This window comes from Schistocerca americana, chromosome X (assembly GCF_021461395.2).
Source record: "Schistocerca americana isolate TAMUIC-IGC-003095 chromosome X, iqSchAmer2.1, whole genome shotgun sequence".
Lineage (NCBI taxonomy): Eukaryota > Metazoa > Arthropoda > Insecta > Orthoptera > Acrididae > Schistocerca > Schistocerca americana.
In genome coordinates, this window is record NC_060130.1 from 726,860,796 (window position 1) to 726,876,509 (window position 15,714).

The 15,714-nt window shown below is 36.9% G+C and overlaps 1 protein-coding gene across 4 annotated transcripts in view; it reads right to left on the minus strand.

The window, feature by feature from the left end:
* Window positions 1-1,134: 1,134 nt before the first annotated feature.
* The window catches only part of LOC124555694 (ATP-citrate synthase), a 171,887-nt gene continuing 157,307 nt past the window's right edge, over window positions 1,135-15,714 (minus strand). For all 4 annotated transcript variants that reach the window (XM_047129698.1, XM_047129700.1, XM_047129697.1 and 1 more), the window contains exons 18-21: window positions 13,690-13,833; window positions 6,333-6,529; window positions 6,151-6,227; window positions 1,135-1,764 (exon numbers count right to left, since the gene is read on the minus strand). In XM_047129698.1, coding sequence (XP_046985654.1) covers window positions 1,673-1,764; window positions 6,151-6,227; window positions 6,333-6,529; window positions 13,690-13,833 — 510 coding nt within the window. In that variant the 3' untranslated portion in view covers window positions 1,135-1,672. The remainder of the gene's footprint in view (window positions 1,765-6,150; window positions 6,228-6,332; window positions 6,530-13,689; window positions 13,834-15,714) is intronic.

Below are 15,714 nucleotides of genomic sequence, written 5' to 3' on the forward strand. Positions count from 1 at the left end.
ATTACTATGTCATCAGCAAACCTCAAATTTTCTGGATTATTTGCTGTCTGAATTGTTCCATTTTTGGCCTATCTCTTCTAGTGCTTCTTCACACTCCTTGTTCCACCATGTCTTCTTTTTATTCTTAACCAATCCTAATGTTTTTGGTGATGCTTTAGTACTTTGTACCTATACTTCATGTACTCACCTTTCAGTCGTCTCCATTCCTTCTCTACATTTTTCTGTGTTTTCGAGTATAATATTGACTTAACTGAAGTTTTATCTGGTTACTTTCTGCATTTTCTTTTTTGTTTTGGATGGGAGAAATATTGTTTTAACTTCAGAGAGGTAATGATCTGAATCAAATTCCTCATTTCCGGTAACTGTAACATTCATCATTTCCTTGATATGACTTTCACATACGGAAATGTGATCTAGTTGAAATTCTCTGAGATTTGGATTTGGAGATACCAAAGTTCTGGATTTTCTTAGTAGATGGTGAAAATGTGTGGTCATCAGTTTTAAGTGGACTATTTTCCACATATTAATCAATCTTTCACCATTTCTGTTTGCTCACAAGTACACTGGATATTCGCCTACAATATTCTTAAATTTCTTTTCTCTTCAAACTTGTGCATTGAAGTCATCGAGAAGTATTTGAGCATTATTTATAGGTAGGTTGGAGATTTAAAAGGTCCCAAAATTGACTTACTTTCTGAAGATTTCTTCTTTTGTCTTAATGTTTATGTGTATGGTCATTAATAACATTATAGCTTTTATTATTGCACTTTCTTTTTAACATGGACAGTCTTCCTGATTTTGACTTAAAACCTGTTAGACTATCTGTAGTATTGTAGCTTATCGACACTGCCACAGCCAGTGCCTCAATGAAGATCTCTGCAGGTGCCATGAGTGGTGCTTCGACCATTTCCACGAATAGCACGACCTGACCAATGAAATACCTCCTGACTGACAACCAATAAAGACCGCACACGTGCACCCCCCCCCCCCCCCGCCCACACACACACACACACACACACACACACACACACACACACACGAGAGAGAGAGAGAGAGAGAGAGAGAGAGAGAGAGATATGCATCTACCAGGTATCACTGCATGCGGATTAATAATTCATAAATAGTGATCAGGGATAAGATTCACTTAAAAGTCTATATTTTCCATAACTTGTGTCAAATTTGACACAGTCATACACGAACAACATATATAAACATATATAAATTAAACTTTTACAATTAAAAACATATACACAACAAAACAGTAAAATGGAATTACAATTTTAAGTCACTTTTATTTGGAGGAAGGCTATTGCGCTCCCTCAACTGCTACATACTAAGACAGTTGTACTATCTTTATATAATGCAATCAGCATAAATGCTTGATACTGAAGTGTAGTGTGCACAGAATACGCTTATAACAGTTCTTTGAAATGCAACAACCATGGAAGATGATTTTTAATTATATAGGATGAACCTCACACAAATTATTTTGTTGATGTAATAATAATAATAAATGTAACGTAAAGTCTTTTGTTGCTGCTGTAATAATAAATGTAATGCAAATTCTGTTGTTGCATTATTAAAATGAAATGTCCTCAGAGTGATCTCTGCTACATGGCATCAATTTGTAGTGTTATATCAATTATACTGCTCCGGCAAAATATGTGTTATATCAATTGTACTGCTCTGGCAAAATATATGAAATGTCATCCCATGGATGACGGTACAGTCCCTGCTTCAGACGTTTCTGGTCCATATAATGGCCTGGGAAAAAGAAAATTAATTTATCATTTCATGAAATTAGCACAGCTATATTAACAGTAAACAGTTATATTCCACAATAATTCTATTACAACAGTACGGAAAATAATATTTTGTGCACATGTAGGCCACGTGGTATAATTAAGGCTAATGTTTTCACTTGGAAAGTCTACATTCCTGTGCAAAAGAGTGGTTCACCTATAAAGGAGATCGCATATAGGATGCTGGTGCAACCTATTCTTGAGCACTGGTCAAGTGTTTGGGAACCATACCAGGTCGAATTGAAGGAAGATGTCAAAGCAATTCAGAGGAGGGCTGCTAGATTTGTTACCAGTAGGTTCAAACAAAATATAGGTATTACAAAGATGCTTCGGGGACTCAAATGGGAATCCCTTGAGGGAAGGCAGTGTTCTTTTCGTAAAACACTATTAAGATAATTTAGAGAACTGGCATTTGAAGCTGACTGTCAAATGATTCAACCGCCACCAACATAAATCATGTGTAAGAACCACAAAGATAAGATACAAGAAATTAGGGCTCGTATGGAGGCATACAGACAGTTGTTTTTCCCTCACTCTATTTGCAAGTAGAACAGAAGGGGAAATGACAAGTAGTGGTGGCTTGCAGAGTTTTGATGTAGATGTAGAAAATCTACCAAATTAGGATTCCTTGTAGGTTCCAAACTAAAACCTTACATTCTGAAATTTGTTATTGGGCATATGCTTATTACTTTTATACATGGTAAAATTCAGTCAGTTTAGGTAATAATACTCATGTAATATGAATGTTTGCTTTTAAGCTTCCTGCTAATATTTCTCACAGTGTGGTTGACCTCTGGAATACTTTCTCCTTTCCATGCAATTTCTACCTCAACAGTATCAACATTCATGATATCACTGCATTTACAGCACACTATTAATTCTGCAAGTTGATCAATACATTATTTATTTCATTTTCACTGAACTGTTATGATTTCAGCAGCAAGGTTTGAACAGTTCTCTCTGAATCTATTAGGCAGGTTCAGATGTACTTACAGCAAATTCCTGCAAACCCTTCAGAATATAAGAGGAAAAAATCTTTTAAATATTCCATTCTCACTGCTTACTGACAGCTACAATTTTCTTATAGCAAGAAGTAATTTCTAGTTAGTAATAAATCAATATTCAGGATAGGTATCATGATGAAAAATCTTTGTTGATTAAGTGTAGGCATTACTGCATGATTTCCTTTCTTTTCTTTTTTCTTTATTGATTTCAGTTAAGAGCAATTAGAAAAGTCTGTCTCTATTGAAACAAAACTTCATTCACCTGATGAACTACTGAGCTTTAATAGGCTATTGTATGATTTCCTTTCTTTTTCCTTTACCCTTTTCAGTTACGAGCAGCTTGAAAAATCTGCCTCTATTCAACAAAACTCCACTTGACATACTACTGAAGTTTAACATGAATCTCAGGCGCTAATTACAACAAAGAGTTTCACTGTATATCATTTATTTGCCCAGTAAACACACCACTCAGTTTAAGGTTTGATAGTTTTTTTATATCAATGCATGTAACAATGGCCACTTCACTAGCTTTCCCTCTTAAACTTTTCTCTTCCTTTGCCTAGTTTTCTCATAAAATTCCTCGGTCTTTACTGATTTTACTGTGTTTTCTCTATCAGATTTCTATGCACAATAAAACGCTTTACTGCCCTAATATGATGTTGTCATCTTATCTTTGTTTTATTAGTTCTTCGTGCACTATCTGTTCTACCATACCACTTAATATCTGTTTATTATTTTGCTCCCTGCTCTGGTGCCACTAATACTGCATTTGCTCTGTATATTGTGATTCCTCCTTCTTTCTAACACCTTTATTTTATGGCTTCATCTTTTTTTCACTTCAAATCCACTTCTTTGCCTTCAGTCATAAACTTCAATCCTCCCTCTAGCCATTTACTTTTGCTTCCACCACTATAGTTTTGCTTTACCTGTATCTGTGCATTTCTACTCTTGTTGCCCAACAGCTGCTTCAACTGCTCACAGTACCTCTATTGACACGAAATTCTATAACGAATTCAGTTTATGCACTTCCTTGCTCTCCTCAGTTCCAAATTTCTCCCACCATGTCTCCTGTTTCAATTTGCCCTTAAGCTCCACTGAAGAAGTTTGAGATACAATGTTTATATGCTAGTGTATTCATCAACCACATAACCTTTTGCATTCAAGTTGCATATATGTCTTTCTCTCCTTTACTTACATAATCCCCTCTCCTTTACTTATGTTCATTAGTTTCTTCTGCTAAATTTCAAACTACTTGACAAACTACTATCATACACACTACAGGCAGTACAAATGCATTTTCTGAGAGAGTGGGATAGTCTTTGGAGCTAATCTCTCTGGCAGTGTAATGGGGCTTGTGTTTTTGTAACATGTTGCATTTATAATTTGCACATAACGCATGTACACAATCACTGAGCTACTTTATAGCCTTTATCAAATTCTTTACATTTGTACAATGAGTCATTTTAGTTATGTTTAAAATCCACATTTCACGCTATAACCTCATACACAGGAAAAACAAGAGGGAAGTAGTTTTCAAATGGAGAGAGACTTCTAAGAGCATAGGATAAGGACATCACAGTTCCTAAGGAGACATGGGATTACTAATCCCCAAATTAGCTTCAGAGAACATAGATACGTATAAAATATAACAATAAATATTTTTGTGAAAACATGCAGATTAAGGTGACATGGGAAAATATTTCTAGTGACCATAGTTAACCCAATGGATCCAGTGCCTCAACAAATGGATCTCTGTTGAACATTTATCAACACTCTTCTCCCATTTTTTCCTTAAAAAGCAACCTTTGTCTCAAACGACAATTATTCGCCTTCAATTTATTCGTGGATTTACTGTAATACTATTTTTATTCGTACCACACTGACAACAATAACAGCATAGGACAAGAGTTAGGAAAGAACTTGGCCTTTACAGTCCTAAAGGATCCATATCAAGATTTGCCTAATACAATTTGGGGTTACCTCAGAATTACTCAACCAGAAAGGAAATGAAACTCTTTGGTGGATATGAATTTCATCTCTTAAATACTGCATCGTTTTGCTTAATTTTATTTCACTTTTCTTGGGGAGTATTTCATTTCCACAACAGTGCTTTTGTATTGTTCTATAAATTTCGTCTTTTTCACCTTCAGGAGAAGAAATAAAAACTTTGAGGTTCGCCGATGACATTGTAATTCTGTCAGAGACAACAAAGGATTTGGAAGAGCAGTTGAACGGAATGGACAGTGTCTTGAAAGGAAGATATGAGATGAACATCAACAAAAGCAAAACGAGGATAATGGAATGTAGTCGAATTAAGTCAGGTGATGTGGAGGGAATTAGATTAGGAAATGAGACAATTAGATTAGGAAATGAGATGCTTAAAGTAGTAAAGGAGTTTTGCTATTTGGGGAGCAAAATAACTGATGATGGTCGAAGTAGAGAGGATATAAAATGTAGACTGGCAATGCCAAGGAAAGCGTTTCTGAAGAAGAGAGATTTGTTAACATTGAGTATAGATTTAAGTATCAGGAAGTCGTTTCTGAAAGTATTTGTATGGAGTGTAGCCATGTATGGAAGTGAAACATGGACGATAAATAGTTCGGACAAGAAGAGAATAAAAGCTTTCGAAATGTGGTGCTACAGAAGAATGCTGAAGAGTAGATGGGTAGATCACGTAACCAATGAGGAGGTATTGAATAGAATTGGAGAGAAGAGGAGTTTATGGCACAACTTGACAAGAAGAAGGGACTGGTTCTTAGGACATTATCTGAGGCATCAAGGGATCACAAATTTAGCATTGGAGGGCAGTGTGGAGGGTAAAAATTGTAGAGGGAGACCAAGAGATGAATACACTAAGCAGATTCAGAAGGATGTAGGTTGCAGTAGATACTGGGAGATGAAGAAGCTTGCACAGGATAGGGTAGTGTGGAGAGCTGCATCAAACCAGTCTCAGGACTGAAGACCACAACAACAACCACCTTCAGACATCCTTTCCTACACTAAATCATCATTTATGTATTTGGCTAATATTTTGATTTTTTAACATCTCATTGTAATAAACTATCTTCCTACACATCAGTATTATTTACAATCAATTATCTGTTCACATTTAGTTATTTCTTTACGTACATGTGAACTTTAATGTTTAAACTCCTTCAACTTCTGTACCAGCATACCAAATTTCTGTGGCCACTTTCACAATCACCAAGTCACTTTCTGCTTGAATACTAGTTCTCAAAGCACTTATTGATGTACCACAATGAACATCAGTAAAAAGGAAATAAACTACTGTAGTTCTGTTTTTATTTTCTAAATGAAACAGGGCATCACTGAAGAATATTTACCTATAAATCCAATGCTTCTTCCTAGCACAAAGAGACTGTTGATTGATCCCATTTCAATATATTCCTGTGCTTCTTCCCTAAAAGTAAAACAATAGAATTATTACAGCTCTGAAGAAATTTATTTAGTTCCACCAATTATGTAATAAACAATTTTAAGACATAAAAGAAAAATTATGACTCACCTTGTGAAACTCCCACAGTGCCTCAGCATATCAACAAAGGATGTGGCTATTATACCATCTACGTTTAGTATAAGATTTGGTTTCTTTGAAGTTGTTATCTTTTCAACTTCTAATGCATACTGTGTTAGTGGTTTATTGGGAAAATGTTCCATCACAAATTCTTTAATGATTTTAACCCTCATGTCTGGATTATTAATCTGAAAATAAAAATTTACATTTTACACTGATACGCAATAATTTGCTAGCCTCTTGCCTGTACAACTAGTGTGTATTTTGCTTGTTGTAATATTTCAAAATATATGTTTAAATATTTATGAAGTATAAATATAATTCAAGGGCTGGTGGTTCTGTGGGTGAATCCGTGTTTTGTAAAGTAAGGTAAAACACTATAAAGAGTGTATCTCTCATCTCTCAGCAAATTATGCAGTTTTAAAACTAATTTTAAGTACAATTAGTGTTAGTTAAATTAACATAACTTTTTACACATCTGCCTACAGAAAGACAAAATTCCAACATCTTTTCACCTACACATGCTTTGCCACCCGCTATGTTAACATGAACAACTTGACTGATTTCGTATCAAAATGCATTAATTATTCAATGGCGTTATTCTTCAGTCAATGCATTTTTACTCAACATATGCCCACTGTATAGATAGCATTCCAAAAATTTGATAACTGAAGATTTAAAAATCATCCATATATGACAGCTATAACCTCTTCATTCTGCTCTTTAATTTTATACTTGCGAGAATCATTTTTCCAAATTTTTTAGAATATGATTTACTCTCAGGATGTCACCCATCTGCATTGTTTATTGGACATCAAACATGAATGTTTGGATTTCAAAATGGCATTATACTGAGATAATGTACATCACAAAAGACAGTGAGGACTAGATTACAAATGCTAGTGTACACACCCACAATACAAGAAGGAAGAATGAACTACGGAGCATTCCCCACCGACTGGTGATGCTAGAAAAAGGACCCCAGTACTCTGGTATCAGACTACTAAGAAGTCTGCCTAAAAACCAGCAAGATAGTGTACTTGACAATGACTTTCCAAAGAAACTTAAAGACTATCTCATTGAAATAGAGTTTTACAGTGTTACAGAATATTTATGCCATCAAATTTGTATATATTGTTATTCATTATCAATTATGTAAAAAGGTAAGATAAAGGGGTAGAAAAATAAGTGATAATGAATGTTACTACTTTGACATGTCCTATATTATGCATACATTTACTGTACATCATGTAATCTTACAGGATCAAATAAAATTCAATTCAAGATATTAATACAAACTATGAGCACAAAAATTATTTACTGGTAATTTATGACCAGTGATGTATCTAAGGCATTTGATAGTGTCAATCATGACATTTTGTTGGAGACCTTATATATTTTGGATTAAATTGTTTGCTGTCTACCTGCTTCCAGTACTGTTCTTGCTCTACATTAAAGGCCTCTGGAAAGGATCAAAATCTTGAAATACTCAATTTTTACTTTTTTGCATTTTAAAATCTACGGACTTTTCCCTTTCGACTGATATATAATTTATTCAGTTTAGATGACTACATCTATTTTAAAAATATTTTTGAAATATATTCTGCATTAGGGTGACCCACTCTGGCACTGTTAAACTGCTGTCAAATGTTGTACTCCTGAGTCTACATGATCATCATGTACATTTTAGTGATGTGAGAGAAAATAAGTGTTTCAAAACAAGTGTTGTGGGTCACCTGTGATAGTTCGATATATTTCGCTCGCTCAATTGCTGTGTACTTCATGTTTATTTACTCTTTTGTAATCCTGAAAATATTTGTAGTGAATTCTGTTCATTGAAGTCTCTGTTTTATTGAAGGATAATCATGGGTAAATGTAATGTGATTAGAAATCCTCTGAAGGCTTTTAAGGAAAGGAGAAATGTTGGAAAGCCAAAAGTAGGTGTTATTACCATAAACAATAAAGACAACAACCAAGTGTGTGAACCTAACCTTGCTGGTACACCTCCCCATTGCAATAGAAGTGGGAAAGAAAGTACTTCGCAGAGGAAACTTGGTTCAGTTAGTGAAAAGTATCAATATTTTATGGGTGAATTGTATGTGAATGAAATATTTGATATGTCAGTTCTCAACGGGATTTTTGCAAACTGTGTAAGATGTATTCAGTGCAGTGAAGTTGGTCTGGAACACTAAAAAATCATGTAGGACTTGCCAGTGAAATGGAACTGAAATGTGGCAAGTGTTCATGACCACCTTTTGGAACAGTGTTGCAGTAACTCCAAATGAAGAAAATGGTAGCAAAATCTATGAACACAACATTAGATTTGTTTATGCCTTGCATACAATTGGTAAGGGTGCAACTGCAGGTGCAGTTTTCTATGGCATGATGAATCTTCCAAATCCCCCAACCAAGTTTATGAACTATAACAGATTTGTAGGATCTAAGGTTGAATATGTCTGCATAGAATCTATGAAGAAAGCTGTGGAAGAGGCAGTAACAGAAAAGAGTGGTAATAGAGACTTTACTGCAGCATTCGATGGTACCTGGCATATATGGGGACACACATCTCTTCATGCTGTAGTATCTGCCACCAGTATGTATACTGGGAAAATTTTAGATGTAGCAGTAGTATCTAAATATTCTAGGTGTATATAATTGCACAGCTAACTATAGTGGCAGTAGTGGAGGAATGGAAGTGGCTGCGGTTGCTAGTATATTTCAATGTTCTGTTGCATGTGATAAAGTGATATGAGAATTACCTTGGTGGCGGTGATTCTAAAAGTTTAAAACATATTCAAGAACTGAAGCCCTATGGTGGTGGTGATGTACTACAGAAATTTAAATGTACTGGACATGTACAGAAATGAATGATATCAAGACCTCAGTAACTGAAGGCTTCGTACAAAACACAAAAACTCAGTAATGGTAAAGGGTTGGATGGGAAGGGAAGGTTAACTGACAATGTAATTGACAAAATACAGAACTATTATGCAATGGCTATTAGGCAAAACACGCAGTGTCGAGATTACAAATAATGTTAACACATATAATGTAGCCTACATTTTAAGATAACTATTTTTGAACTCTGAAGCAATGTATTTACACAAGTTACTTACTGATGACTGTTCATTTGATGTCACTTAACACTGGGAACATTTCACACACTACACAAAAGTGAGCTTTACTGCACTTGTTCTTGCAAGCCACAATATGAACGACACTGTCAAAACTACCAACACCGATTTACACTTAATTACAAAATTTTCTCGAGTTCATAGAACACTGGCTACATTCCATCACAGGTTGCAGAGGAGAGATGAAGATGAGTAGCTTTCTTCAATTTCTTCAGGAATTCTGAAGGAAAACTATTCATGTAACATGGACCACTGGTTCTTGTTTACAAAATATAAATTGACCCCAGAGTTTCATTCGACATGGAGGACATAAACTGACTGCAATTCTTCTTCACCAAGCTAAACACACACTTATACTCAGTGTTGCTGTGTGGTAGAGTCAAAATAGAAAGCATTAGCCAGGATAACCTCTCATACTTTGGAACACCATCAGCTCCACGAATGCTCATCAAACGCGCTCACTTGGTATCATCTGTCAAGTTCTCGCTCTCAAGAGTAGCAGAGTTATCAACCTGCAGGGCCACAAATTGGCTCTGAAACACATTCATTGCATCCTCAGCTGACTCACTTGCCTTCCTCGGCAGCAATGATGGAAACCTTTCTACAAGAAATTCTACAGAAGAAAACTTGACATCCTCAATTTTGGAAACTTGCGCAACCTTTGCACGCTTCAGTACTTCATCACTAAAGGGACACTTGTTTCTGATATAATCACATGCAGAGCAGAAGTAAGCCCCGACAGATGAAAAGAATGTTGATTTGTCTTTATCATGAAGTTTCTTCACCAAATTCATTGTCTAAACGCCAATAACTAGATCATCTTTATCTCTCTGATTCTCAACAAGATGGTACTGAACTTTCTGTAACAGGGAACTCTTTATAACTTTAGGTTTAACAAACCTGGAAAGAAGCCGCTGTAATAGATTTGTCATTAGTTCTAACAGTTTATATGAATTTCAGGTGCAGAACTGAGATTCTCAAATACAGGAATGACAGCACACAGGAAAGAACAGTAGCCTTGTTTAAGTCTGAAGAGACAAACATAAACAGTTTTTCTTCACAGGTTTGAATAATATTGTTGTTCTTCAGCACAGGAGTGTCAGATTTTGTAGCAGATGCAAATCTGAGAGTCTGATGACTCTCTTTAGAACCACCAAGCTCAGTTTTTGGCATTGTAAACTATGTTAAGCTACTTGATGCACACTGAGCACTAGCATGCACCTCATGTTTAAAGAACCCAACTAATGAATCCCACTTCTCCTACAGTCTCTGCAGACACTTTCCTAAAGATAGCCATCTTGTGCAGACATGTTTTAGTATCTTCTTAGTTTCCTTGTCATGAACCTCTTGGAACTTCTTAAGGCGTTCCTTCCTCTTGCAACTCTTTTCTAAATAATAGAAAATGTTGACTGAAAGTTCATCAGTCTTAACAGGCAAGCTGATTGCATCTTTCTCACCAGCCAAGTTAATCAAATGACACGAGTAACCCAGCACAAACATATGGCTCTGCTTCCATTAAAACAGCAGCAACCCCATTTTTCTTTCCAATCATGACTAGAGCATTGTCTGAACAGAACACTACACAATTTTCAATTGGCATTTTGTAATACTCCAAGTGTGAAATTAACAAATTCCCAATATTATGTCCCGGTGAATCACCCACTAAGCCTGGGACAGACAGCACCGAACAGGTGATGTATAAGGGATAAAGCTTAGCATCACTGTCGTTGCTCCCATCTGTAGCCAAAGTAAATGGTTCATGTTGCATGCAACTAATGAGTTCATTTCTTGAATCTGTAGTCGCCATTTCTTTCAAAATATGTGAAGTTTTGTATGACCACAACTGTATCTTTTTGAAATTTCCAAACCAGAGAAGATTTTCTTAAAAAGGGCACCAGCATGATCAGCAGCAGCTAACAGAATATTATGATCAATTAAAAATGAAATGAACAAACATTCTGCTCTTACTACGTCAAGGTCAGCTCCAGGAGTGGTAAAAAATGAATCAATTTTCCTACTGCTGCCCTTCACTTTTGTATTGGAGATGTTTTTAACAGATCTAATATGATTTATTAATTCAGTTCCTCCGTAAGCAATGTTTATATCACACGAACACACGGAACATGATGCAAATGTTTTGCCTTTCCGTGGTCGCATAATACAAGGAAATTCAGCGGAATATGCATCCCTGAAAGACTGATATCATTTCTTAGTTGAACTCATCACAAAAATACTAAATCACACAAAAATTCATCAAACAATTTCATGAATACCAGAACCACAGTAAACACCGCATAAAACCAAGCATAAACAAAGCTTTCCCACTAACACGCAATTGAAGCACAACACACAAACACCAAATCGGACACCAATTCGTAACACAATTGCACAAATACCAGAAAATACAGGAAACACCACACAAAAGCAAGCATAAACAAAGCTTTCCCACTAACATGCATCAAAGCACAAAGACTATGCAGCGATAACCTGCGAGACGCGATTAGGGATAGAACGTTTGATCGACTTTCGCCAATTGTGTTTCAAACACACAGAGTTAATGACAAAAGCGCAGTGATATTCTGCGAGAAGAGATTATCAATAATATTATCGGTTGACTTTCAGTTGAATTTCAAACACCCGTATCTCGGAATAGCAGCTATTATTGAAAGCCAAAACTGAAATGCAGAATGAATGCAGAGGGTGGGAACAAGCCCAGGAGTTGAAAAAAAAGAAAGAAATGTTCATCTGTAAAACCAAACGACTACCCCACAATCCAGAAATCTTCCCAGAAAACTGGAAAACTTGGCAGGTATTACTCCCTCACACATCACTTAGCAATGACTGCAAAAATGTGTGGCTTATGAGGAGATGCTTGACCAATGCATACCATTCTTTTTGAATCCTGATATACAGTTATTTTGCTAGCAGGACTGCTAGTGGCACTTTTGAACTCTTGAGTGGTTCTTTCTGCTGATTTCATATGATTTTTACAACCACACATTGCCACGTTCGATGTCTGTCAGTATGTGACAACCGCAATGTCTGAGTTTAGCAGAGGCTAGCCCTTCGCGTTTCCTGTTCTCAATCACATGACCGACACCCAGCTTGGGAACATTCAGAAGAGTTGAAATGCCCCTGGTGGCATCCAATGACTAGTCTATGTTCAAAGTCACTGAGCTCTCCTGACTGAACCATTCTGTTGTTACTGGTTCTCTACTGACAACAAAATACTCATCACCGCCTTTTATACTAGCAGGTCCTCCTCTTATGACATCTACTGGTCAACTCCACATTACATAGAGGTGTCCAGATACTTTTGATCGCATAGTGCGTTAACTGCAGTTTCACTGCATATTTATTCCATGGTAAAATTTGTTGACAACAATTAACTGAATAATTACAACCACAAATGCAATGCTAAAAGGAAAAGCAATCTACACTACCATCTAAGTGTCCAAATTTTAGCAAGAAAGGAGTGAAATACATAGCTATAAAACACAGTGAAAATCTACCCATAGGAATAGAACGTCTGACGGACAGGTATAAGCAACACTTCACAAAATGATACATCCGGCACATTTCGAGGAAACTGGAGATCCATAGAAAACATAAAGATTTCGTGGAAAAGGACATAAATGTATGAGTTTACATTTCTGCTGCACTAGTATAAACCGCTGCCTCCCACCTAACTATTGTCAGTTCAATAACAATAACGCAGACCATAAACAATACTTGAAATCTGTATAATAGACAATACGAGTCATCCATTAGAACCACAAGTAAATGTTTAAGGCTCCAGCTCCTCCCAATAGCACATATATTAGCACACATCTTCTACTTTACATCAAAACCTATCATTTTTATGTGCTATTTAAGTAAGATAATATGTTAAGACATATCTACAGTTAAATAGCCTATATCAATATCATCCAAATTATGAACGCAGAACTTCACAGAGAAATGGTTTTCTTCTCTTATTGGAGGAAAAAAAGGAGGGAAAATAACCAATCAGCAGGTGCCAGTCAACTGGCTGCCCGGTTAAGAAATCATTATTTTTGTGAAACTAGGTGGGGGGACAAGGCCAAGCACTAAAAATAAGTTCATGGCGTTTAGTCAAAGCCCGTTACCATATTTAAGACATTCAAATATATTAATTATGAAAGCTAGTAAGTAACAAAAGTACAAATTATTTTTGATCAAAGCAAATTACATACCGATTTCACTCGGTGTCCAATACCCATTATCAGTTGACCTTTACTCCTCATAGAATTAACAAATTCCATGGGAATAAGACCAGTGTCATATGCTTCACTGAACTGTCTAGCGGCTCCATCTAAGGCACCTCCAAATCTGTCTCCCTAGAACAAAAAAGAACATTGGTCAATGTTATTGAGGATTACATGGATCATGAGAAAAAAATGACAAAAGAATATTTCATCAAAATCTTTAATACAAATTGTAAAAGACCTGCATCACTTTCCAGAAATCAGAAAGAATGATACGTGGAGCTGGAAAGAGGGAAGAAAGGTGACTGGGGGAGGGGGGGGGGGGGGGGGGGAGGGAGGGAGATGAGAGGTTGGTTTAATGAGGACGGCAGAATGTGCTGGGAGAGAGAGTGGAAAGAGGTGAAGGACAGAGACTACCGGAGTTTGAGGAGATGAAAATTGCAAGAAAAAAGGATATGTTGCAGGGCGCAGGGAGAGTTACCATCTGTATAACAAAAATCTGGTGCTGGAGGAAGGGGCAGGGATCCTGATGAAATGAGCTTACCATGCCTAATATGTTGTAGGAATACTGTTGGCATTCAAAACAACTTCCAGTCTTCTCAGAATGGATAAATTCAGGTCCTGTGCACTTTTCAGGGGAATCTTATAGCATTATTCTTGTAATATACAGGAAAGTTAAGATAACAAGGAGGCAGGTGGATAGCAGCCACACACTCTTCTCTCCAAAGTAGACCCTAAGGCTCAATAATATTGAGAGCCAGTGACTGTGGTGGTCAAGGGAGATGCGACAATCCATTCTCATGCTCACAAGACCAGTCCTCGATAACACAAGCTGTGTGAACAGGGACCCTGTCATCCTGGAACACAGCATTACCATTAGGGAACAAACACTGTACCATGGGATGGACCTGGCCAGCCAAAATGGTCGCATAAACCTTGGCAGTAATGCAACTTACAGAGTAACCCAAGGGCCAATTAATATAAAGAGATGGCTGCTCAAGTCATCATCAAACCCCTGCCATGTTTCACTCTTGGGATGTAAACTCTGCCAGATGTTAGAAACACATCTGACCAAATTACTTTCTTCCATACATCCATAGACCAGGTTTTATGGTTTTGGCACCATGTTTTCATGTCATAAGCATTTGCATTACTGATGACTGGTTTTGGAATTCCTGTTTGCTCTGCAATTCCCTGCTTATCAAGCTACCTTCATGTTGTTTTGGTGCTGAAAGCATTTGCGAGTGTGACATTCAGTTCTGCAGTGGCCTTTGCAGCTGTCACCCTCTTATTTTTTGCTGCAATACTCTTTAGTGACGATCCATCATAATCATTCACCATGCACTTTTATCTGAGTTGTGACTTAGGGGATGTTGTAGTTCCAGTTTCCCTGTATGTGGTACAAATCTTTGGTGCAGGGTTTCTTAAAACATCAAACACTTTGGCTACCTGTGTTATGGAAGCATCCAGCATACGAGCACCAACAATTTCCCCACAACTGACACTTACAATGTGTTGAAGACACTGCACAGATGCTGTTCATGGTCTAGTACTACAGTGCAGCCTGCAGGCTTGCCTAACATCTGCATTTATGTTCAAGCATGCATTTCTCACAATGTTTCCATATTTTTGTCCACCCCCTGTATGTCTGAAATATGGCAGAGGCCCTCTGTCAGATACTCATTATGGTTCATAAGGTCAATGATGGAGTCTTTGTGTGTAGAAAGGATGATCTGGTTGGTTCAGTTTGCAGATAGTGGTCCTGCCTATTGTCATGAGATTAGTGTCACTGATGAGACACCTATGGAAGAAATATGAGATACATTTCCTGACCAGTCACAATGGAATAGTTCCTTTGCACACAATTCTGTCCACAACTGCAACAAGTAAGTCACATTTTCCACAAGGGCTCTGATCATGTCCTGAATTTGTTATAATCATCCCTACTGCCTTTTCCCACCCAGTCATACAATGGAATATCCATGTGTAATATCTGCATGATATTCCTATTCC